The sequence below is a fragment of the Nelumbo nucifera genome, chromosome 3 (assembly GCF_055504915.1).
Source record: "Nelumbo nucifera cultivar China Antique chromosome 3, China Antique-T2T, whole genome shotgun sequence".
Lineage (NCBI taxonomy): Eukaryota > Viridiplantae > Streptophyta > Magnoliopsida > Proteales > Nelumbonaceae > Nelumbo > Nelumbo nucifera.
In genome coordinates, this window is record NC_142651.1 from 104,383,727 (window position 1) to 104,410,879 (window position 27,153).

Sequence of the window (27,153 nt, forward strand, 5' to 3'; positions counted from 1 at the left end):
TCACTATCTCAGGCCCACCCAATAAAAGAAAAAAGCAAAAAAGCCTAACAAAAACTAATTTAATTCTAAGAACGAGTAAACCCAAATTATCTTCATAAATAAGACAAGCCAAATCTCTAGCCATTGAGCATATTTAAAATTGCTATTTCTTTTTAAAACATCAAATTATATGTTGTTTTTCACAACATGCATTTTTCTAATAGAAATGACATATACCGATACACGATGTGGCAACATATGTTTTGATTAACTCAAAATACAATAGCAACACAACACCACTATACCAAACACCCCCTACTTTATTCCACATTTGAACCACCACAACCCTACTTTATTCCCAATATATATATTCTTTTGGATTCGTGTCCTGCCCCAACTCCAATCCCTTCCTCTTGGATTCCCCACTTGGATTCTCGCAGTAGAAGTGGATATGAAAATGAAACAAAACACATCTTCTCTGAATATCCTTTTTCTTTCTTCTTTTTCAAATCCAGCTTAATGCATGTATGAGAGAACGGTTCTCTTGCTATGCCTTTTTATTTGGGCCTCCATCTTCTCTAAAGGCACTGTATGTTTTGCTGTGCAAATCTGAACAGTATAAAATTTGCACCGGTTTCAATTTTGCATCCATTTGTTTAATTATAATTTGTACTCGACACAAAATTTATACTTTTTTTTGTCTCATTAATTTGCATTATCTTCTTCTTACTTCAATTCTCTCTCATATAAAATAAGAACCATATTATCTTTTTTCTTAAATTACCCCTACCTCTATTTCTTTTGGCTCAGTTTGGAAGGAATACAAATACAAATATGTAGAGTGCAAAACCTTGTATTTAGTATTATTTTGTATGTATTTATACTATACATATTTATATTTATGTTCATTTCAAATTAAGCCTTTAAATAAGGTAGTAACTGCATCATTCACCATTTTACTTCCCACAAACAAATAAGATGGAACGGAATCAAAAAGAAAAAAGAGTAAACCAGAATTCATACTCTTATTTGCACTCCCATGCATTTACACCAATGCAAATAAAATTTGCACCACAAACGAACTAACCCAAAGTATTCTACATCACACTTTCTCCTTATCATTTATCCACTGTGCCATAACATGATAGTGAAACCGAGTCCAGCCATGTATTCCTCGCCAATATGAGCTAGATAAATTTCTGTACCATAATTGTCTATACATACATATATACGTATATGCATACATACATACATACATACATACATACATACATACATACATACATACATACATACATACATAATAAAAAAAATGCACTTTTATGTTTGTTCCCTATATACTAAGGCTGTATTTGGTTTGAAAGAAAAAGTAGGAAAAGGAAGGAAAAGACAGGAAAATTTTTACAAACCTCATATACGTTTCCTTACTTTCCCTTTCTTTCCCTACCTTTTTCCTTCAAACCAAAGAAAGGCAAGTTTTCTTCCTCTACTATTTATGCTAAAACTGCTTTGATACATAATTATTTGCAACAGGATCTCCCTGCAAATAAAAATTCTGAACACATTTTACTAGTGTGGGCATCTATCTGCACATTAGGACCATTTCTCTGAATTTAACATACATATACGGCAGCACAGGTGATATTCTTGATATGCAGCTAGATGCTATGTGTACAGTGTTTTTGCTTACAGGAGATCCCATTGCGAATAATTAATCTATAGTAGAATAAGGTAATATATTAAGATTGCATTTGGCATTCCTTATTTTAAGAACTTTTTTTTTTCGGAATTTCTTATTTTAAGAACTTATTTTATTTTTGCTGTAAAAAAAAGATAAATCTTTAAAATAAAGAATGCCAAATTCAACTTAATTATATGAAAATGGAACTTTTATTTCCGTTTTAGATAACCCACGATGTCATGAGTCATGTAATAAATAAATGAATAATAGAAAAAAAATGCATAAAGATAAAGAAAATTATATATTAAAGTTTACAAAAAATGGGCATGTCTCTGCTCTTTAATATTATATAATCATAGTATTGAATAAAACATAAAAAAATGACTAAAAACAAAAAAAAAAAAATTGGAATAAAAATTAATGTGTAATTATGACATGCTGAACAGGGTATACTGACGGGGTACCAGGCCATTTACCAAGTCCAACATTTTTCTAACCAGCAAATAGATCAATGGACCTGGAAACATGATCAGATTATAGTGGTTCAACCACTTTCAACCAAAACATTGGTACTGATTGGACGGTAGTGGGGCTCACGGAACCGTGGGCCTAAATTCCAAACCAAATCGAGAGTATTGGTTTTTGGAAAATCGGTAATCAAAATTGAAATAAAGTCAATCAGTTAACCAATTGATTAATTTGGTTAATCGTCAGTTTAGTTTGTTGGTTTTTTTTTTATTTTATAAAATATATTGTAAATAAATATATAATAAAAATATAAATATATGTAAAATATTATATTATATTATAAATAATTATTAAGGAAAAATCAAAGAAAACAGATTCAAATGTCACCCAAACTGAAAGTAAAATAGAGATAAAGAGAAACAAGCCTAGAAAATACACACACATTTATATGGTTCAGCTTATAGCCTACGTCTATGGGCAATGGAGGAACAGAAATTGTACCCTCATAGGAAAAGCCTAAGCCCCAAAATACACTCAATGTGTCACTCGTCTCTCACAAAACTCAAACTCTGTATACAAGAGAGAAAACCCTCGAAATACACAACTCTTTGTATTCGGTTCGGACCTATAAGATGAATATGGGTCACGTCCATACCGCCGCACCCCTAATGGTGATTACGCATCCACGACAAACCACTATGAAAATTTACCTTCGAGTTTTTTTCAAAATTAATTTAGAGCGGATTCATGAACCAGATCGCCACAAAGAATTCAAGACACAAACATAACAATAATATATTATATACTATATACTATAAAAAATAATATATATATATATATAATATATAACATACATAAATATATATATAATTGTCGGTTCAATTAAGCGTCAGTTTTTATATTGGTTAATGGAAATCAAATCGGTAACTTCGGTTTTTAAAAATACCAAATTGATAAATTTGATTAACCAAAATTTTCAATTCGATTTCATCAATTCGGTTTGGTTTTCTGGCTTTTGGTTTTGCTTGCTCACCCTATTGAACAGTACTCGTAAATTAAAAGAAGAAGAAGAAGAAAAGAGAAACTATTAATTGAACAGAATCTGAGGTTGGATGCAAAGAGAAGTTGGAAGAAGTAGTGGTCCCGGAGAGATCGAATATAATCTCATAAAACAGGTACGCAGAAGCTAAAAGGAATATCTATATAGTTGATACGTAAACCGACCACCAAAACCAACGAAATGAGGCTTATCCATTTGAAAAGATTAAAGATTCTTTCAAGGAGGAGAGTACTATATAAAGCGTTTAATTCATTGATCCTGTGATGGGGGAGTAAAAAACATAGAAACGAAGCTAGTTTCTCTTCATTTTTAGCTATTACTGTTGTGGTCAAGCTAGCTCTTAAGAGATGGTTCCTGCAGCCAAAGCCAACCTTGTTAAAGCTGGGATGGAAGACTTAGGCTTTACTGTACTGGAGGAGCATGTGGAGCGGATGAGAATGAGAATGAGATCTCCAACTGAACTGCATTCACATGGTCACCTGCAGATTCAAATTGCCCCTAAAAAGGAAGCTACTGATTCTTATCAAGCTTACAATGGAGTCCTGACTGCAGATTATTGTACCAAAATACCACTTTCAAACCATTAGGCTCTGAGTCCTTTCCTCCTCGTACAATCAATCTTGATAACTAGTCATAAGTCATGTTTATTCTGTAAGAAATTATGCCCTACCATGCTAAAATTGTCCATGAAGTCTGATTCATCACCTTTTCATAGAAAATTTTCTCTAAACCAATCTCTCTGTGCATATACATACAGACATACATACATACATACATACATACATACATACATACATACATACATACATACATACATATGTATATATATGCATTTATTCAGTATTTATAATAAGAGAGGAAATAGCCTCCCAAGCGGCCCAATCTGCCAATTAACTTCACGGAAGATATGATTGATGATACGTCACCCCATAGTCCAGATGCTCACCCGATCTCTCCATTACTCCTCAATAAGTCTTCAGTCTCCACGGCGCTTCAAATTTCTTCGAGGCATGATATGATCAGAAGAGAATCCCCTCAATAAAAATTGGATGATCCCTGTAATTATGAACAATATTATGGGCCTCCCACGCAACCCAAGCTTCACATAAGATTAATGAAAGTGAAACCAATGGAATAGGTTTTGACTTTTAAAACTTCCCCAAGCTTGCATGTCTCTAGCGATGCAAGCAATGGCACAAGAGCCATTAACTTTGATTTCTTCACCTTTATCATTCTTATTTTTCCAAATAAACCAAAGGATGAATGTACATTTTTTCTCTTACCTGCCTAGCATCATTTTTATCATTTTCCAAATTATCCCACCATTCTCTAACACTATTATCCAAATCACTAGGGCCGACCAAACCAGTTTGTAAACAGTCAAGTCAACCAAACTTGCTTAGCAAATGAATAATTTTTTAAAATGTTATCCGCCACAAAAATTGCAAGCACCATTAATAATTTCACTCCCAAGTTAGATAATAGAAAAGGTTTACAAAAGCCAGTCAATCGGCAAGGCCCAACCAAGCCCAAACTCGGCATCAGTTGTATTGGGCTAAACTTAGGTTGGATTGGATTGATAAACTCAATCTTTACCTTAGGTTGGGCCAGGCCCGAGCCCATGATGTAAGTCTTAGGGTCAGGCTTGGATTCTCCCTCAATGACTCAATCCATAACAAAGTCCTTAGCCTTCGGAGTCCCAATAGGATAGTCATCCATAACCAAAAAAAAAAAAAAAGATTGAGGGTGCAATTTAGCCATTTGGGACACCGTATGGGCAGGGCTATTAAAAGTTCAATTTACATAATAAAACTGAACTTTTGAAATGTTCATAATTAAGTTCCTGGTCTTTGAGAAAAGCCAATGGCACGACTAGGGCAGATCAATCGTCCTCTGTATAACCTGCACTATCTTCTGAGCATCCGAACATATGAAAATATCTTCACAATTCCAGCTCTGAATTTTCGTTAAGGCCTGCATGGTAGCAAAAAGTTCAGCTTGATCAACAGAGGTAGTGGTAGAGGTTTGGCCTCCAATAATTTTTAAACAGAATAAATTCTTTGAAAGAATGATAATGGCAAAACTGAGTAGCAAGTCAGAAATTTTCCCTGCATCAGTAAAGATAATTAAATCCGTAGATCTGTTGACAGGCAGCTGAAACATTGGAGCAGTAGATAACACATCAACACCTTGAGAATCCTTCTGATAAACCGGGGGTATGTTGGACTGTTTGCCTTATTATACTAATGATGGTTTGGGGAAGTATTTGTCTATTTCTGAAACATTTCTTATTACAGGTATACCAAATATAATAACAAGCAATAGCAATAGCAATCCACCCTAAAATTTGTAAAAATAATTTATTGTCTCCAATTAGAGTACAAAGGTTATTTATAATACAAATGACCTAGGAGCCTTGAAATATATTATTGGGGTGTAAGTTCTAGGGGGCTGCAGAAAATAGCTTGAGCATATTGACAATCAATAAAAAGATGCGAAAAGGATTCTATTGCTTCATTGCAAAGAACACAAAGTATATCTTGAGGGTTAACACAAACCAAGTCCATTACCAGAAGAAAATTGTTAAGAACTCTCTAAAAGAATAATTGATATCTAGGGGGAATAGAGAGTTTCCATATTTTTGTTAAGCAAAATTTGAGATGGGAGGAAAGATGTGGGAGATACTATTGCTGGTTTCTTTTGTAGTTCTCTTTTACTGTAAATTTTCCTGATTTATGAACAGCCCAAATTCAAGTGATTTCATTATTCGAAGGGAAGATTGGAGTTCTTAAAATTTTCGCAGCTTCCTCAGGTGAGAACAAGGAATAGATAGGGTCGGTTTCCACTAACCCGAGGTAAGGAGATTTGAAATACTCATATTTCTCATATGAGGAGTCAAAGGGAAAGGAATCCAAGAGAATTCATTGTGACTGTGTCTAGGGTACTTGGTCCACAAAGAAAGAGGAATTTTCGTTTACTAGGTGACCACACTCCAAAGCTAATTCCGTATTTTTTGGGCTTATGGATTTCCAGTAAATTAAGCATGAGGAAGTAGTTGAATAGGGTATGAGATTATGGTGTTTTAAATATTTTGATTTCCAAACTTGAACCCATAAATTGCGTTGCTCATTTAGATATCGCCAAGGAGGGCCAGATTTACGAATTTCATATTTTTGAGCCCTAAACCTCTAAAAGCTTTTGTAGGGTAATTTTATGCCAAGAACACCAACAATAAGGATGACTCCGAGAGTTAGAAACACCCCACCAAAAATCTCTAGTAATTTTTTCAACACTATTAATCATTTTCTGAGGATATTTTAAAAGACTCATAGAATGAAGTGAAGGGATGGGAGATCCATCATATGGATGGCCGAATCATGCAGGGTGGCTGGGCAAATTTTCAAAAATTTCTTTCTCCCACATGGGAATCATATTCCCTAATTTAGAAAAACTGCATTTTTCAAGATTTATTCTTGAAACAAAATCAGACCAAATCTAAAAGCAAGATTAGGGAGAGAAATACCTGATGCAGGATCCACGCAAAAAGCTCCTCCCAACGTTGTTCACGCCCAAAAATGGTACAAAATCCTTCCTCCACTGAAAATGACATAGCTTAGGATGAGACAGGATCAACAAGTGGATTCTTCAGCAAGAATCCCAATTCTTTAGCAAGAATTGTGTAGGGATGGGAGCACAGCTTCAAGATTATTTCTTGCACAAGAAATAATAGCAAAATCCAATCTTGATCACTCCAAGAGGTGGAGACCAAACAGGGTAGGGTGGCAAGAACAGAGAGAAAGAGAACTGAATGCAGAAAAGTCAATCAAACTGTGTGTCTAATTCCAATTTGCCATCCTCCTTTAGATAAACCTTAAAGAGTTAATCTCCAAATCTGATTAGGAGTTTCTTGATCCAAACCTTTATTTGGATCTAGACTTTTTAAGTGATAAGGCTTATCCCTTATCTTATCTACGGATCAGGATCAACTTCTCCTAATCCAATTACAAATTTTCTAATCCAAATCTTTATTTGGATTTAAACTCTTTAAGTGATAAGGCTTATCCCTTATCTTATCTACAGATCAGAATCAGCTTTTCCTAATCCAATTAGAAGTTTCCTTATCTATTGATCCATACCCAAATTCACCCCGATTTAATTAATCCAATTAGAAGTGTCCTTATCCGTTGATCCATACCCAAATTCGCCCCTATTTAATTAATCCAATTAACCCAATTCGAAATAGGCTTTAGGCCCATTAAGCTTTCAGGCTCATTTCCTTTTAATGCTATCTAGCTTGGCTCTCTTTGTATGGCATGGGACCCTATCATTGATCTCCACATAAGCTACATGGGTTCAGCCTAGCCTCTATTACAAGGTGATGAGGGCAGATTTGGCCCTCTAGTGAAATTGTGACACGTGGCACCTCGTGACATTTAGGCGACACCCAGGCAACAACTTACAAAGTTGGTGTCCCACCCAGCCTGGCCGGCCTGGCGTGGCCTACACGCGCCCTGCGTGCTGCTTGGCGCGGCCTGCACGCGCCCTGCGTGCTGCCTGGCGCGGCCTGCGCGACCTAGCCGACCTGGATCAACCTGGCACATGATCCAACCTGGCCGACCTAGATCAGCCTGGCACACGACCTGACCTGGCAACCCATAAGACGCCCACCGATAAACTCAGCATGCATACCCCACGAGCTCGGTAGCTCACCAAGGAGCTCAGTAGCTCACCAAAGACCTCGGCATAGCCCAAGGAGCTCGGCATAGCTCCCCCGAGCAGGTCACCACTTGTAGGGTAGCTCGGTACAGAAGGGTAGTTTGGCGTATCGCAGGAATATCTCATGCCTGCCAACCGTACCTGACAGATCTGGAGACTCGTGCCCACGTCTCTCGCCAGGCGGAGCCTTGCCTGGCAGAGCCGTACTCTACAACAATTGCTTGCACCCGTCGCCTCAGCTCTGACAGCGACGACTGCGGTAGAGAGACAGAGGTGGTTGTACCTAACTTGACAGAGGCGGTCACGCCTGATTTGACAGGACACCGCTAAATAAGGACTCCAACCCCTAAAGGCAAGGGGGAGGGGGAGAGAAGGAAAAAATGGAGGTAATCCCTGCTCTCTAGCTCTCTCATTCCTCTAATATCATCTTCAAGCTCTCGACAATCAGAGTGCTAACTTAGGCATCGGAGAGTCCCCGCCAGGTAAATACCCCCAGGCCCCCTGGTTCAGTTCTCGCAAGTTCCTCAGCTCCCACCGCCTACAAAGAGGAGGAAAAGATGGAATTCTCGCAGGTCCCTCAACTCTCGCTGCCTACAAAGGAGAGGAGATCACCTGATGCAGAGGGCAGTTGGGTTGCGCTACACCAGGGAGCTCCACCATCCTCTTGAGTTACAGAACGCCTAGGAGCAGGTCAAATGACAAGTCCACCAAGGTAACTCACCACCAGGGAGCTCAGTATAGCTCTCCCCCGGGTAGTTCGCCATCAGGGAGTTCGGTGTAGCTCTCCCCAGCTCGACATAGCTCTCCCCAGCTCGGCATAGCTCTCCCCAGCTCAGCGTAGCTCTCCCTAGTTGGGCATAGCTCAAGCAGCTCGGCATAGCTCTCCTCAGCTTGGCATAGCTCTCCACAGCTCGGCATAGCTCTCCCCCAAGCAGTTAGCCATCAGGGAGGTAGTTAGCCATCAGGGAGCTCTTCACCAAGCAGCTCACCACCAGGGAGCTCGTCACCAAGTAGCTCGTCACCAGGTAGCTCACCACCAGGGAGCTCGTCACCAGGTAGCTCGTCACCAGGTAGCTCACCACCAGGGAGCTCGTCACTAGCTGACCAGGTAGCTCACCACCAGGGAGCTCGTCACCAGGTAGCTCACCACCAGGGAGCTCGTCACCAAGTAGCTCGTCACCAGGTAGCTCACCACCAGGGAGCTCGTCCCCAGGTAGCTCACCACCAGGGAGTTCGTCACCAAGTAGCTCACCACCAGGCAGTTCACCACCAGGGAGCTCCACCATCCTCTCTTAGGTGCAAGTCAAATGACGAGGCACTTAGCCAAAAAAAATTGATACATCACAAAAAATGATACATGACCAAAACCAGTTACATCAATTGGCACCGTCTATGGGAACACGCTACAAAAAGCTAAGTTCTCATCCTACAAAAGCTAATTTCTCATCCTACAAAACCTAAGTCCTCTTCTCATAGAAAGCTAAGTCCTCACTTTTTAGAAATTGAAGCTCTCGCTTTATAATTTACCTTTTTTATGAACTCAAAGACTATGCAGGGAGCCAGCAGACTAAACAGCTCTACCAACTTTACTTTCAATTCAAATAAAACCTCATCAGTCCTCTCCGCAAGGTCCCCTCTACAAAGATGAGCTCTTCATGGCTTCCGAGGGAGTTGGCGGCCAACAGACTACATAGGCTCCCTTGCTAGTCGAGCCTTCCAAAGCTCCCGTGTGAGCTGGTGACCTAAAGTTAGTACTGCTACCCCCGAAGGTCGAGCTCCTAGTAGCTTCTTATAGGAGTGGGTGACTGGCATTACGAGGCTGATGCAGCACAATCATAGGTAGCTCGGCACCTAGTCAGCCCGACACCTCTGGTAGCTCGGCACCTCACAGGTAGCTCGGCACCCGGTCAGCCCGACACCTCAGGTAGCTCGACACCTAGTCATCTCGGCACCTCACAGGTAGCTCGACACCCGGTCAGCCCGACACCTCAGGTAGCTCGGCACCTGGTCAGCTCGGCACCTAGTCAGCCCGACATCTCACAGGCAGCTCAACACCTAGTCAGTTCGGCACCTGATCAGCCCGACACCTCACAGGTAGCTCGGAACCTCACAGACAAAACCTACGAGTCACATTACTGCATAAGACCCAGTTGCCTCTTTGTAATGGGCAAAGTCAAGAAGAGTGGACTACAAGTCACTCCCAAAGCCTACGGGTCACATTATTGCTAAATACCCAGTTGCTTCCTCAACATGGGCAAAATCAGCAAAAGTGAACTATAAGTTGCCCCCAGAGCCTAAGGGCTATACTAATGAACTGGCGGAGACCTCCTCACCTTATAGGCAACTCGCTACTTGCAGGCATCTCGCCATATACAAACGACTCCCAAGGCCTAAGGAATTGGATCGGCACTTACTAGCTCGTCGACTTATAGGCCAAAAGAAGAATACTCCCTTCACTAAGTTACTCTCAACTCGGGAGTGGGGGGAAAATGATGAGGGCAGATTTGGCCCTCTAGTGAAATTGTGACACGTGGCACCTTGTGACAACTAGGCGACACCCAGGCAACAACTTACCAAGTTGGTGTCCCACCCGGCCTGAGGCGGCCTGCACGCGGCCTGCGCGCTTCCTGGCGCGCGGCCTGCGCACTGCCTGGCGCAGCCTGCGCGACCTGGCCGACCTGGATCAACCTGGCACATGATCCAACCTGGCCAACCTAGCCGACTTGGATCAGCCTGGCACATGATCCAACCTGGCCGACCTAGCCGACCTGGATCAGCCTGGCACACGACCCGAACTAGCCGACCTGGTAACCCATAAGACGCCCACCTATAAACTCGACATGCATACCCCACGAGCTCGGTAGCTCACCAAGGAGCTCGCCAAGGAGCTCGGTAGCTCACCAAAGAGCTCGCCAAGGAGCTAGGTAGCTCTCCAAGGGGCTCGCCACCAAGGAGCTAAGCAGCTCGGCAGAGCTCGCCACATGTAGCTCGGCATAGCCCAAGGAGCTCGGCAGAGCTCCCCCGGGCAACTTGCCACTTGTAGGGTAGCTCGGTACAGAAGAGCAGTTTGGCGTATCGCATGAATATCTCCTGCCTGCCAACCGTACCTGACAGATCTGGAGACTCGCGCCCACATCTCTCGCCAGGCGGCCCCTTGCCTGGCAGAGCCGTACTCTGCAATAATCCCCTACACCCGCCGCCTCAGCTCTGACAGCGACGACTGCGATAGAGAGGCAGAGGCGGTCACGCCTGATTTGACAGGACACCGCTATATAAGGACTCCAACCCCCAAAGGCAAGGGGGAGGGAAGAGAAGGAAAATATGGAGGTAATCTCTGCTCTCTAGCTCTCTCATTCCTCTAATATCATCTTCAAGCTCTCGACAATCAGAGTGCTAACTTAGGCATCGGAGAGTCCCCGCCGAGTAAATACCTTCGGGCCCCTGGTTCAGTTATCGCAGGCTCCTCAGCTCCTGCTGCCTACAAAGAGGAGGAAAAGATGGAGTTCTCGCAGGACCCTCAGCTCGCGCCGCCTACAAAGGAGAGGAGATCACCTAATGCAGAGGGCAATTGGGTTGTGCTACACCAGGGAGCTCCACCATCCTCATGAGTTATAGGCCGCCTAGGAGCAGGTCAAATGACGAGTCCACCAAAGTAGCTCACCACCAGGGAGCTCAGTATAGCTTTCCCCCGGGCAGTTCGCCATCAGGGAGTTTGGCATAGCTCTCCCCAGCTCGGCATAGCTCTCCCCCAAGCAGTTAGCCATCAGGGAGGCAGTTAGCCATCAGGGAGCTCGTCACCAAGCAGCTCACCACCAGGGAGCTCGTCACCAAGTAGCTCGTCACCAGGTAGCTCACCACCAGGGAGCTCGTCACCAGGTAGCTCACCACCAGGGAGCTCGTCACCAAGTAGCTCGTCACCAAGTAGCTCACCACCAGGGAGCTCGTCACCAGGTTGCTCACCACCAGGGAGTTCGTCACCAAGTAGCTCACCACCAGGCAGTTCACCACCAGGGAGCTCCACCATCCTCTCCTGGGAGCAGGTCAAATGACGAGGCACTTAGCCAAAAAAAATTGATACATCACAAAAAATGATATGTGACCAGAACCGGTTACATCACAAGGCTAGGCCGAATTCACTATTAAATACAGTGAACCCCTAAGTCCATCAGTATGGGCTCTTAATGAGTCCAACATTTATACTAAATGGTCCTTGGGTCCAGCCATCTTATGAAGGCCCAAGGACTATGGGTAGATGTGAGATTATCCCATCAGGTTTATTATCCCTAAATGGTCTTACACTTAACCTCTCAGCCCATAATGATCAAACACTACCCGACAAGAGAGGACATCTCCCTCGGTTGCAAGGTACAGTGTTGCACTCTCTACTCACATGGATCCCGGGAATTAAAACCTTTTTACAAACATTTTGTGAAACCATAATATATATATATATATATTGCAAAAATAAATTTCAACAATTTGAAATCAACTACCGGCAGTTTAGGTTTCCATCAGAGAGAGTGCATTGCCCGATCATTCACTTTGTCCGACAAAGGGACTGATCCTGTCACTATGATCACTCAATCAAGTGAATTCTCAGACTACCCCAACATACCCAGGTTTTGACCCCCTCTAAGGATCTCATTGATCGGCATATCAAAAACAGCCCAATCCAACACCTAGTGCAATACCATAATCGAGTTTAGAGATCAGGTGTAATATTCCAATTTTGCCCATCTATCTCCATGGTCCAGGGCAATAATAGAATTTGGTCTGGTTCAGGGTTCCAAGAAAACTCATACTACATGTGCCTCAGGACTCACCCTAACAGCTGAGACAAGCCACCCCAACCCATTTTGCAACAAATCAGTGTCAGCTTTTGCAGGATAAATCTCCTCAGGTTTATCCAACGGTTGTGAAGATTCTAAACTAACACAAGTCTCATAAGTGTCCAGTTTAAGGGTGTTATACAGAAACACACCAATATAACATGAATCAAATATGCACTTTATTCATTTACAATAAATGTCATAATGTACATCAAGCTAATTAGAGCTAAGGGCATACAATGTCTAACATGGAGGGGAACAATTTAAAAAACTAATTGGATTAAAATTTCTCCCAACTTGGCTAATAACTAAAGCTCGCCATTTGTTAAGTTTGGAACTATGATTTTCTAGGACATAATTTAGTTTAGCATGTTTGTCTCTAGCCCAAAAAAGAGGAAGACCAGGGAGCTCGTCACCAGGTAGCTCACCACCAAGGAGCTCGTTACCAAGTAGCTCGTCACCAGGTAGCTCACCACCAAGGAGCTCGTCACCAGGTAGCTCACCACCAGGGAGTTCGTCACCAAGTAGCTCACCACCAGGGAGCTCCACCATCCTCTCTTAGGAGCAGGTCAAATGACGAGGCACCTAGCCAAAAAAAAATTGATACATCACAAAAAATGATACATGACCAAAACCAGTTACATCAATTGGCGCCGTCTGCGGGAACACGCTACAAAAAGCTAAGTTCTCATCCTACAAAAGCTAATTTCTCATCCTACAAAACCAAAGTCCTCTTCTCATAGAAAGCTAAGTCCTCACTTTTTAGAAATTGAAGCTCTCGCTTTATAATTTACCTTCTTTATGAACTCAAAGACTATGCAGGGAGCCAGCAGACTAAGCAGCTCTACCAACTTTACTTTCAATTCAGATAAAAAATCATCAGTCCTCTCTGCAAGGTCCCCTCTACAAAGATGAGCTCTTCATGGCTTCCACGGGAGTTGGCGGCCAACAGACTACATAGGCACCCTTGCTGGTCGAGCCTTCCAAGGCTCCCGAGTGAGCTGGTGACCTAAAGTTAGTAGTGCTGCCCCCGAAGGTCAAGCTCCTAGTAGCTTCTTGTAGGAGTGGGTGACTGGCATTACGAGGCTGATGCAGCGCAATCATAGGTAGCTCGGCACCTGGTCAGCCCGACACCTCAGGTAGCTCGGCACCTCACAGGTAGCTCGGCACCTGGTCAGCCCGACACCTCTGGTAGCTCGACACCTAGTTATCTCGGCACCTCACAGGTAGCTCAGCACCCGGTCAGCCCGACACCTCAGGTAGCTCGGCACCTGGTCAGCTCGGCACCTAGTCAGCCCGACACCTCACAGGCAGCTCAACACCTTGTCAGCTCGGGACCTGGTCAGCCCGACACCTCACAGGTAGCTCGGTACCTCACAGACAAAACCTACGAGTCACATTACTGCTTAAGACCCAGTCGCCTCTTCGGCATGGGCAAAGTCAAGAAGAGTGGACTACAAGTCACTCCTAAAGCCTACGGGCCACATGTTTGCTAAATACCCAGTTGCTTCCTCAACATGGGCAAAATCAGCAAAAGTGAACTAGAAGTTGCCCCTAGAGCCTAAGGGCTATACTAAGGAACTGGCGGAGACCTCCTCACCTTATAGGCAGCTCGCTACTTGCAGGCATCTCGCCATATACAAACGACTGCCATGGCCTAAGGAATTGGATCGGCACTTACTAGCTCGTCGACTTATAGGCCAAAAGAAGAATACTCCCTTCACTAAGTTACTCTCAACTCGGGAGTGGGGGGAAAATGATGAGGGCAGATTAGGCACTCTAGTGAAATTGTGACATGTGGCACCTTGTGACAACTAGGCGACACCCAGGCAACAACTTACCAAGTTGGTGTCCCACCCGGCCTGAGGCGGCCTGCACGCGGCATGCGCGCTTCCTGGCGCGCGGCCTGCGCACTGCCTAGCGCAGCCTGCGTGACCTGGATCAACCTGGCACATGATCCAACCTAGCCAACCTAGCCGACCTGGATCAGCCTGGCACATGATCCGACCTGGCCGACCTAGCCAACCTGGATCAGCCTGGCACATGACCCGAACTGGCCGACCTAGCAACCCATAAGACACCCACCTATAAACTCGGCATGCATACCCCACGAGCTCGGTAGCTCACCAAGGAGCTCGGTAGCTCACCAAAGAGCTCGCCACAAGCAACTCGGCATAGCCCAAGGAGCTCGGCATAGCTCCCCCGGGCAGGTCGCCACTTGTAGGGTAGCACGATACAGAAGAGCGATTTGGCGTATCGCAAGAATATCTCCTGCCTGACAACCGTACCTGACAGATCTGGAGACTCGTGCCCACGTCTCTTGCCAGGCGGCGCCTTGCCTGGCAGAGCCGTACTCTGCAACAGTTGCTTGCACCCGCCGCCTCAGCTCTGACAGCGACGACTGGGGTAGAGAGACAGAGGCGGTTGCACCTGAGTTGATAGAAGCGGTCACGCCTGATTTGACAGGACACCGCTAAATAAGGACTCCAACCCCTAAAGGCAAGGGGAGGGGGAGAGAAGGAAAAAATGGAGGTAATCCCTGCTCTCTAGCTCTCTCATTCCTCTAATATCATCTTCAAGCTCTCGACAATCAGATTGCTAACTTAGGCATCGGAGAGTCCCCGCCTGGTAAATACCCCCAGGTCCCCTGGTTCAGTTCTCGCAAGTTCCTCAGCTCCCACCGCCTACAAAGAGGAGGAAAAGATGGAATTCTCGCAGGTCCCTCAACTCCCGCCGCCTACAAAGGAGAGGGAGCTCCACCATCCTCTTGAGTTACAGGCCGCCTAGGAGCAGGTCAAATGACAAGTCCACCAAGGTAGCTCACCACCAGGGAGCTCAGTATAGCTCTCCCCCGGGTAGTTCGCCATCAGGGAGTTCGACGTAGCTCTCCCCAGCTCGGCATAACTCTCTACAGCTCAGCGTAGCTCCCCCCAGTTCGGCATAGCTCAGGCAGCTCAGCATAGCTCTCCTCAGCTTGGCATAGCTCTCCACAGCTCGGCATAGCTCTCCCCAGCTCGGCATAGCTCTCCCCCAAGCAGTTAGCCATCAGGGAGGTAGTTAGCCATCAGGGAGCTCGTCACCAAGCAGCTCACCACCATGGAGCTCGTCTCCAAGTAGCTCGTCACCAGGTAGCTCACCACCAGGGAGCTCGTCACCAGGTAGCTCGTCCCCTGATAGCTCACCACAAGGGAGCTCGTCACTAGCTCGTCACCAGGTAGCTCACCACCAGGGAGCTCGTCACCAGGTAGCTCACCACCAGGGAGCTCGTCACCAGGTAGCTCACCACCAGGGAGTTCGTCACCAAGTAGCTCACCACCAGGGAGCTCCACCATCCTCTCTTAGGAGCAGGTCAAATGACGAGCCACTTAGCCAAAAAAAAAATTGATACATCACAAAAAATGATACATGCCCAAAACCAGTTACATCAATTGGCGCCGTCTGCGGGAACACGCTACAAAAAGCTAAGTTCTCATCCTACAAAAGCTAATTTCTCATCCTACAAAACCTAAGTCCTCTTCTCATAGAAAGCTAAGTCCTCACTTTTTAGAAATTGAAGCTCTCGCTTTATAGTTTACCTTTTTTATGAACTCAAAGACTATGCAGGGAGCCAGCAGACTAAGCAGCTCTACCAACTTTACTTTCAATTCAGATAAAACCTCATCAATCCTCTCCGCAAGGTCCCCTCTACAAAGATGAGCTCTTCGTGGCTTCCACGGGAGTTGGTGGCCAACAGACTACATAGGCACCCTTGCTGGTCGAGCCTTCCAAGGCTCCCGTGTGAGCTGGTGACCTAAAGTTAGTAGTTCTGCCCCCGAAGGTCGAGCTCCAAGTAGCTTCTTGTAGGAGTGGGTGACTGGCATTACGATGCTGATGCAGTGCAATCATAGGTAGCTCGGCACCTGGTCAGCCCGACACCTCAAGTAGCTCGGCACCTCATAGGTAGCTCGGCACCCGGTCAGCCCGACACCTAAGGTAGCTCGACACCTAGTCATCTCAGCACCTCACAGGTAGCTCAGCACCCGGTCAGCCTAACACCTCAGGTAGCTCGGGACCTGGTCAGCTCGGCACCTAGTCAGCCCGACACCTCACAGGCAGCTCAACACCTAGTCAGCTCGGCACCTGGTCAGCCCGACACCTCACAGGTAGCTCGGTACCTCACAGACAAAGCCTACGAGTCACATTACTGCTTAAGACCTAGTCGCCTCTTCGGCATGGGCAAAGTCAAGAAGAGTGGACTACAAGTCACTCCCAAAGCCTACGGGCCACATTATTGCTAAATACCCAGTTGCTTCCTCAACATGGGCAAAATCAGCAAAAGTGAACTATAAGTTGCCCCCAGAGCCTAAGGGCTATACTAATGAACTGGCGGAGACCTCCTCACCTTATAGGCAGCTCGCTACTTGCAGGCATATCGCCATATACAAACGACTCCCAAGGCCTAAGGAATTGGATCGGCACTTACTAGCTCGTCGACTTATTGGTCAAAAGAAGAATACTCCCTTCACTAAGTTACTCTCAACTCGGGAGTGGGGGGAAAATGATGAGGGCAGATTTGGCCCTCTAGTGAAAATGTGACACGTGGCACCTTGTGACAACTAGGCGACACCTAGGCAACAACTTACCAAGTTGGTGTCCCACCCGGCCTGAGGCGGCCTGCACGCGGCCTGCGCGCTTCCTGGTGCGCGGCCTGCACGTGGCCTGCGCACTGCCTGGCGCAGCCTGCGCGACCTGGCCGACCTGGATCAACCTGGCACATGATCCAACCTGGCCAACCTAGCCGACCTGGATCAGCCTAGCACAAGATCCGACCTGGCCGACCTAGCCGACCTGGATCAGCTTGGCACACGACCCGAACTGGCCGACCTGGCAACCCATAAGACGCCCACCTATAAACTCGGCATGCATACCCCACGAGCTCGGTAGCTCACCAAGGAGCTCGCCAAGGAGCTCGGTAGCTCACCAAAGAGCTCGCCAAGGAGCTAGGTAGCTCTCCAAGGGGCTCACCACCAAGGAGCCAGGCAGCTCGGCAGAGCTCGCTACAAGCAGCTCGGCATAGCCCAAGGAGCTCGTAATAGCTCCCCCGGGCAACTTGCCACTTGTAGGGTAGCTCGGTACAGAAGAGCAGTTTGGAGTATCGCAGGAAGATCTCCTACCTGCCAACCGTACCTCACAAATCTGGAGACTCGCGCCCACATCTCTCGCCAAGCGGCGCCTTGCCTGGCAGAGCCGTACTCTGCAATAATCGCCTGCACCCACCGCCTCAGCTCTGACAGCGACGACTACGATAGAGAGACAGAGGCGGTCACGCCTGATTTGACAGGACACCGCTATATAAGGACTCCCACCCCCAAAGGCAAGGGGGAGGGAAGAGAAGGAAAATATGGAGTAATCTTTGCTCTCTAGCTCTCTCATTCCTCTAATATCATCTTCAAGCTCTCGACAATCAGAGTGCTAACTTAGGCATCGGAGAGTCCCCGCCGGGTAAATACCCCCGGGCCCCCTGGTTCAGTTATCGCAGGTTCCTCAGCTCCCGCTGCCTACAAAGAGGAGGAAAAGATGGAGTTCTCGCAGGTCCCTCAGCTCCCGCCGCCTACAAAGGAGAGGAGATCACCTGATGCAGAGGGCAATTGGGTTGCGCTACACCAGGGTGCTCCACCATCCTCTTGAGTTATAGGCCGCCTAGGAGCAGGTCAAATGACGAGTCCACCAAGGTAGCTCACCACCAGGGAGCTCAGTATAGCTTTCCCCCGGGCAGTTCGCCATCAGGGAGGCAGTTAGCCCTCAGGGAGCTCGTCACCAAGCAGCTCACCACCAGGGAGCTCATCACCATGTAGCTCGTCACCAGGTAGCTCACTACCAGGGAGCTCGTCACCAGGTAGCTCACCACCAGGGAGCTCGTCACCAAGTAGCTCGTCACCAGGTAGCTCACCACCAGGGAGCTCGTCACCAAGTAGCTCGTCACCAGGTAGCTCACCACCAGGGAGCTCGTCACCAGGTAGCTCGTCACCAGGTAGCTCACCACCAGGGAGTTCGTCACCAAGTAGCTCACCACCAGGCAGTTCACCACCAGGGAGCTCCACCATCCTCTCCTGGGAGCTGGTCAAATGACAAGGCACTTAGCCAAAAAAAAATTGATGCATCACAAAAAATAATATGTGACCAGAACCGGTTACATCACAAGGCTAGGCCGAATTCACTATTCAATACAGTGAACCCCTAAGTCCATCAGTATGGGCTCTTAATGAGTCCAACATTTATACTAAATGGTCCTTGGGTCCAGCCATCTTATGAAGGCCCAAGGACTATGGGTAGATGTGAGATTATCCCATCAAGTTTATTATCCCTAAATGGTCTTACACTTAACCTCTCAGCCCATAATGATCAAACACTACCCGACAAGAGAGGACATCTCCCACGGTTGCAAGGTACAGTGTTGCACTCTCTACTCACATGGATCCCGGGAATTAAAACCTTTTTACAAACATTTTGTGAAACCATAATATATATATATATATATATTGCAAAAATAAATCTCAACAATTTGAAATCAACTGTCGGCAGTTTAGGTTTCCATCAGAGAGAGTGCATTGCCCGATCATTCACTTTGTCCGACAAAGGGGCTGATCTTGTCACTATGATCACTCAATCAAGTGAATTCTCAGACTACCCCAACATACCCAGGTTTTGACCCCCTCCAAGGATCTCATTGATCGGCATATCAAAAACAGCCCAATCCAACACCTAGTGCAATACCATAATCGAGTTTAGAGATCATGTGTAATATTCCAATTTTGCCCATCTATCTCTATGGTCCAGGGCAATGCTAGAATTTGGTCTGGTTCAGGGTTTCAAGAAAACCCATACTACATATGCCTCAGGTCTCACCCTGACAGCTGAGACAAGCCACCCCAACTCATTTTGCAACAAATCAGTGTCAACTTTTGCAGGATAAATCTCCTCATGTTTATCCAACGGTTGTGAAGATTCTAAACTAACACAAGTCTCATAAGTGTCCAGTTTAAGGGTATTATACAGAAACACACAAATATAACATGAATCAAATATGCACTTTATTCATTTACAATAAATGTCATAATGTACATCAAGCTAATTAGAGCTAAGGGCATACATTGTCTAACATGGAGGGGAACAATTTAAAAAACAGATTGGATTAAAATTTTTCCCAACTTGGCTAATAACTAAAGCTCACCATTTGTTAAGTTTGGAACTATGATTTTCTAGGACATAATTTAGTTTAGCATGTTTGTCTCTACCCCAAAAAAGCGGAAGACCTAGGTATCGATTGAGGGGGACTATGTGTAATTGTCGCCTAATCATTCTTTGGTGTCTTGAATGAATATTTTTACTACAGTAGAGACCTGATTTTTCAAAGTTTATCAATTGACTAGAAGCTGACTTAAATTGAAGAAGAAGCTAATTCAAATTGTCTAATTCTTCTCTATGGGCTCGAAGAAATAACATAATATTATCCACAAAAAAAATAAATGGGTGATCATTGAAGAGGAAGGGTTTAGTTTAATGCCTTGTAATTTCCCTTCCTGCTCCACATGCAAGATTTGATGGGACAAGCCCTCCATAGCCAAGATAAATAGATAAGAGGAAAGAGGGTCTCCTTGACAAAGGCCTCTAGAGGGACAAAAATGTCTTTCCAAAGTACTATTAATTAAGACTGAAAAGGAGACCGTAGAAATACATTCTTTTATCATCGGACAAAAGCCTTCAGAGAAACTGAGGAGAGATAATGGTCATAGGCTTTAGACATATCTAGCTTTAGGGAAACATAGCCTATACCTCGGTATTTGTGTTTAAGAAAGTGGAACATCTCATGAGTGATAATGGAATTATTAGTCATTTGACATCTTGGGACAAAAGCTATCTGGTTTGGGGCAATACACTTTTATATAGGGGTGAGCATTCAGTTTATGAAATTTAAACCGAAATTTTTAAAACCAAAATAATAAAATGAAAGCTGAAACCGATTTATATATTAATATATTATATTATAACCTATAATATATCTTATGAAATTTAATTTCATTATAATACATTATATATAATATATTATTATATAAATATATAGCATATTATATATTAAATATGATATATTATATAATGAATTTTATCTAATTCAATTTTTTCAATTAACTGAATTTCTAAATCTGAAAACCGAAATTGTTAAAAACAAAATTAACCAAACCGAATTACCCAAAACCGAAAAAACGGAAATCAAAATTTTCAATCTGTTAATTCAGTTTTAACCGAATAATGTTCACCTCTGGCTACTTTTATAAAAGGTTATAAAGTCTAGTACAAAGTCTAGTACATTTACATTACATTACCAACATGTCCAAAAGATTAAAATAGTGAGGATGGGTCATAATCTTTAGAGTCCGTTTGGGAGGGCTTATGCGTTGGTTGAGCTGCGTTCATGGAGTCACTTTATAGAAATTGATGTGGAATAGCTTCACTGGAAAATGGATTCTGTGGCGTAAGTGTAATTTTAACAAAATCAGATTCATGGAGCTCTGGGTTTCTCAACTCATGGAATGCCAAAAGGCGCTGCGTGAAAGCCCTCCCTAATGGGCACTTAGCATTAGTGGCACCAATCTCGTTTGAAGTTGGAATTCCCATTCCCTCCTTGTTCTTGCTGAAGATGTTGCACAGTTCGATGAAAGGTGTTAATTGTTATTAGCCCAGTTGAAGATGAAAGGTGTTAATTGTTATTAGCTTAGAGTGCTGCTGGTTGTTCACATTAGAGCCACTACTGGATCCTCCAGACAGAGAATTGGGTGCAGAACTAGTATAGTATACCTGAAAAATCCATCTTGTAGTGTTATCGATCGCTTGGTAGTTGATTATACTTCTCTGTTTCTCAAGAAACCCAGTCGGATAGAACATGAAATCCAGACCCTAAAACAGAGAACGATGAAGGAAAGAAAAAAAGGAAAAAAGATTGTAGGTAAAATCTTTTACTCATTACGACAATGGCAATGGCATGTCGATCGGTACCCATTTTCTGCTCAAACAGAAGGGCTTTACCACTTGTACTCTCAATGTAGAACAAATTATTTTAGAAAACTCTCTTCTCCTGGTTGAACAGAGGTGGCACAAAACTCTAATGTGCATAACTCTGTTTGTTAAATATTAGCATTAGACCCGGATTTTTTGGCAGCACAAGAATCGGTTTTGGAGTTTATTTTTGATCCTCTAAATAAGGACACAAGAGTCGTAGAACTCTTCATGGACGGACACGCAATTAATCCGGTTGAACGTAAGCCAAATTCAAACTTTTATAATCACAGAGGCGAATGGAAGGACTAATGCGTCCATAATTTGAGGACCCGGATTCTTTGGCAATCACAGAGTTCATTTTTTTTATTTTCGCTGCAGTAAAAATTACGTATAAATATTTGAACATGGATCCAGCACTCCTTCCCCGCAAATCCAAAGCGTGGGCGCCTCTTACGAAAACAGGGGAAGGAGGAATCAGAGAAGAAAAAGCTGAGCTGTTCATCCGATTTTTACAGCATCAATAAAGAAAGAAAGCAATGAAGATTAGAACAGCAGCCGCTCTGCGAGCTTTATTTCTCCTGTTTTTTATAGCTTTGGAATTATGCGTAGCCAATGGTGGATATCTGCAAATGATCCGTGAAAGTGGCCGAGGTTTTCGTTCCGGCAGCGGTGGCGCTGCAAAACCTCGTGGTATAATTTTTAACGTAAAACTCTTCGGAGCTAAGCCTGATGGCAGGAAGGACAATACCCAGGTACATGAAAACGATGATGGAGTTTAAATTAAGGATTCAATTTTTTTTTTCTTTCATTCATTGCAATTAAAAAAAAAAGAAAATTAAAGACCCCACTACTGTAGGTTGAGTGATAGATACCCCCGTTAAACTTCATTTGCGACAAACACCCCCTTAACTTTTAAGTTTTAGCTTCAAAAGAGATTTTCATTCAACTCATTAATATTTTTAAATTCTCAAATTATTTTTTTCCTTTTTATTTGAATGATTTATGATTCAATTAATTTATTAATTATAACATTGAAGCCCTCTAAGGCGGTGTTTGGCATCGATGCCATTTTCTGAGAAAACAGTGCCACCTAGGCACCACATCAGAGAAAGCGGTGCTTCAAACAACGCCCTTTTGTTTGGTGCCGTTTTTCAGGAAAAAAAAAAACATTGCTCCATACCATGCCTTGGAAATCAGGAAAGTGTAATCTGGAGCAACGCCAAATTTAATGTTTTCTAAGAAAATGGTGCATTGTTGCCAACAATGCAATGATGTGGCATCAATGTGGCATCATCTTGGATGTTGGATAATATAGACTATGTTGAAAACGTTGCTGCCAGCACTGGTACCAAACAAAACCAGTGCTATTTTCTCAGGAAACAACCTATGTGGCAACAATTATTCCAAACAAAAAGTAAGCACCATTTTTACGAGAAAACGGTGTGATGTTCCAACACCGATGCCAAACACCTACTAGGTTGCTCCAATAGATCCTTGTAGATTTTTGGACGGATTTAATAATATTCAAATAAAATGGTAAAAGTTTCTTTTTGATAGATCTAAATTTATGATTTTGCTTGGTTTTTCTTGATTTACTGGATAAAGGAGTGACTACTTTTTATATTTTAAGATGATTGCAAGTGGAATGAATCAAAAATTTAAAAATAAAAAAGAATTTTTTTTTATGCCAATGAAATGTTATTGTTATTTTAGCTGATTTCATTTAGAGAAAATGAAGGTATTTTTGATCAATTAAGGTTTAAGAGAAAAGGGCAAAAAAGAAAATAAGAAAAATTTAGATGAACATTTTGATAATTTAATGCATTTTTGTCACCCGACTTAAGAGTAAAAGGGTAATCAAGGGGTATTTGTGGGACTGTGGGAGTGTGTTTTTTAACATTTTTATGAAATAAAGGATGAATTGAGGATAAATGAAATGGTGTGTGGATGCAGGCATTTATGAGAACATGGGTTGCAGCATGCAATTCGAAGGATCAGGCAAGAGTTTTGATCCCAGAGGGGATATATCGAATTGGGCCGGTGATATTTCAAGGTCCATGCAACAGCCCAGATCCCATAATTGTTCAAGTGAAGGGAACAGTGAAAGCAACAGACGATATCAGTGAATATCCATCTCCTGAATGGGTCTCGTTTGAAAAATTAGATGGCGTGATTCTTACGGGAGGAGGGACATTCGATGGCCAAGGCCAAGCCGTCTGGCAATACAACGACTGCAGTAGCAACGCCTACTGCCAGCTTCTTCCCACGGTAATAAATTAAACACACATCTTAAATTATTTATAAATTGCATGCACTTCGGTTTGATTGGTTTTATCAGTTTGATAAATAATTTTAATTGAAATTAATTACTTTATTTTTTATCATAAAAATTTATTAAAAATAGTATATAAAATATAAATAATTATTAATTATTTAAAAAGTTAAAAATATAAAACAATTATATAAGAAAAGACTATTTTCATTTTTCTTTATCTGAGTAAGTGAGTTTATTTAGACAAGTATTTCTAAGTTAGTTGAGTATTTTCAGTGGCAATATTATTCGATAAAGATAAGAGTAAATTATAAAAGCTCCCCTAAAGTTTCATTTTAACAAAAACTTCCCTGTAATTTGGAAAAATCTTGCAGTTACTTCCCTTTCATCATTTTTCCTGCTAGAAAGTTGGCCTAATGCATTAATTTTTTGAAAATATCCATTTTACCTTTATATCTATCAATCCAGATGGAGGTTTATCAAAATACTCCAAAAAACTTTTACTTTTTAACTAAGAAAATCCATAGGTCAGATTAAAGAGTAAAATGATTTAATTTTGTAAAATCATTATGGTTGAAAGTTTAGAACAGCAAATCTGGCATTTTGATTATATCGAAAGATTTCCTAACAAGTAGTAAGGAAAATTTTGCAACTTCAAAGTCTCTATTATGAAGACAATAATGTTTTTTATTTTTTTGTGATGATGAACTGAGACAATAATAGAAGGGAGGTAAGTGTAGATTTTTTTCAAACTAGAGGAGGTATTTGTTAAAATGGAACCTCATGGGAGGTTTTATAATTGTCAGAAACCTCAAGAAAGGTTTTTATATTTTACCCTAAGGCCCCATTCATACCCAATTAAATGCATTTACCCAGGTAAGTGCTTCTCAGGAAAGACTTACCCGGGTAAGTGCATTTACCCATGTTCTTTTATTTCCCATATAAACGACATAATGACCATTTTAATCATAAAAATCCATTATTATAAGGGACATTTTTGTCCCATTCAAGTATTGGCAATTTTCCTCCAAGGTGGAAAGTATCACTTTTCCTATTCCCCACATAAATCTGAAAAAAATAACTTACCCACCCTCCAAGAGAGTATTAAGAGAGTATTGGTTATCATAAAAAATACGAAAAAAAAATCTAAATCAGGCCAAAATACAAACAAATAGATGATCATCAATATAATATATATAGTTGCATATGGTTTGAATGCTGTAGATCACTTGGTGCAGTCTATCAAATTAAGCTCAGTGAGCAATGCAATCATTCGGCGGATCAAGTCCATCAACAGCAAATCGTTCCACATCGGGATTACGAATGGCAAAAACATCAAGGTGCGCAGCGTCGACATCGTTGCCCCTGAAGATAGCCCCAACACGGATGGCATCCACATCAGCCGCTCCTTTGGTGTGTCCATATCTAAAGCTGTCATCGGCACCGGAGATGACTGCATCTCCATCGGCCAGGGATCCAACAATGTCACCATCTCCAAGGTCACCTGCGGACCAGGACATGGCATTAGGTACTCCGGCGCCATTAATGCATGGCTTTTAAGCAACCAACTCTAAAGTCTGATCAGTCTCTGAGCTCATCTTGTTTTAATTCCTTCCTTATATACAGCGTCGGAAGCCTTGGCAAGTACCCAGACGAGCAGGACGTAAATGGGATCACCGTGAAGAACTGCACTCTGGTAAACACAGACAATGGCCTGAGGATTAAAACCTGGCCTGGATCACCGCCGAGCCAAGCTTCAAACATTGTGTTTCAGGACATCATCATGGAGAATGTTAGTCGCCCCATCATCATCAATCAGCAATACTGTGCTTCAACATCTTCCTGCACTAACAAAGAGCCCTCCAATGTAAAGATTAGCAACGTCTTTTTCCAGAACATCAGAGGCACCTCAGCCTCAGATGTTGCAGTCAAGATCAACTGCAGCTCAGCCGTGCCCTGCGAAGGTCTTCAACTGTTCGACATCAACTTGGTGCCTATAGCACCGACGACGGATTCCACTACTCCCTCCGCCGTATGTTCTAATGCCAAAATAAGCTTCGGGGGAGTACAGGTTCCAGAGCCTTGCACTAGCAGCAGGTAGTTGCTCTGCCTCTGCGGATTCATTGAAGAATTCCGCTTTCCCTTGGTAAGCTCCATTAATTCGAGATACCACCGCCGATTAGGTAAGAACTAAGAAGCGTCATTGTTGTATTACAAAACAGACTGAGGAATACCAGTACTGGATCGATGCCACTTATATATGAATTCACCTCTAACAATCATTTATGATATATATTGAAATTCTAGGAAGAGAATTATATTCCCTAATGAATAATCATATGGAATTAAGATTTCTTTTTCGTTTTTGCCAAACTTAAAAGTTGGATGGTCAAGTTGTTTTTATAATTAACAATTCATCATTCATCCCTTTACGGAATTACTACTAATTGTTATCAGTGTTTTAAAAATCAACCCGAAGGTTGATTCATTTTTCCTGATCAGTTGGGTCGACGGGTCCTGCGGATTAATAGTTCAATTGGGTCGACGGGTCGCTTGCCAAGTCAACAATAACTATAGTTGACCAAAGTAAGCTTATTAGCTTTAACAAAATTATGTGTAATTAATAATTAAATTTTATTTTATTGAGCTTATCAATCATGTTTATTAACAAATTTTTATTGATTTTAACTAAGTTATTTTATTACTAATATAGGTTAGAGATTAAATGTTTATGTCCTGTAGTTAATATTAATTTTTGTACATTTTTATTAATAAAACTATTTTTATTAGTTTTGTGTTGTTTTATTAAGTTAATAAAGTCAATTAATTAGTGCAATAATGTAAGAAAACCATTGGGTAATCATTTTTATTAAATTTTAATGATAACATTAATTTTGGCCAGCATGTAATTAGTTTAGCTTTTAATTAAGTTATAATATAATATATAAAAGAATCATACGAATTAATATGGTAATAATAGTCATAAACAAAGGGGATGTTTGGAACCGTGGCCGTTTTTCAAAAAAATGGTGCCATATTGGATCCACATAGGCGTTTCAACAAATGCCCATGTATCTCATTGTTTAATTTAGTTCAGCTGATTATTAAAAAATCG

At 42.7% G+C, this 27,153-nt stretch overlaps 1 protein-coding gene across 1 annotated transcript; it reads left to right on the top strand.

Moving 5' to 3' along the window:
* The first annotated feature begins 22,173 nt into the window (after positions 1 to 22,173).
* On the top strand, positions 22,174 to 26,418 carry LOC104599053 (exopolygalacturonase-like). The gene is made up of 4 exons (XM_010261420.2): positions 22,174 to 22,518; positions 23,720 to 24,034; positions 25,277 to 25,566; positions 25,665 to 26,418. The coding sequence occupies exons 1-4, from the start codon at positions 22,303 to 22,305 to the stop codon at positions 26,137 to 26,139; spliced, it is 1,296 nt and encodes a 431-aa protein (XP_010259722.2). The 5' UTR covers positions 22,174 to 22,302; the 3' UTR covers positions 26,140 to 26,418.
* The last annotated feature ends 735 nt before the right edge of the window (positions 26,419 to 27,153 follow it).

Excerpts from the sequence above, each read along its gene's own strand:
- LOC104599053 (XM_010261420.2), top strand. The coding sequence starts at position 22,303 with ATGAAGATTAGAACAGCAGCCGCTCTGCGAGCTTTATTTCTCCTGTTT. Across the intron at positions 24,035-25,276 it reads ACTGCCAGCTTCTTCCCACG|TCTATCAAATTAAGCTCAGT; the intron begins GTAATAAATTAA and ends CACTTGGTGCAG. Across the intron at positions 25,567-25,664 it reads GGACCAGGACATGGCATTAG|CGTCGGAAGCCTTGGCAAGT; the intron begins GTACTCCGGCGC and ends CCTTATATACAG.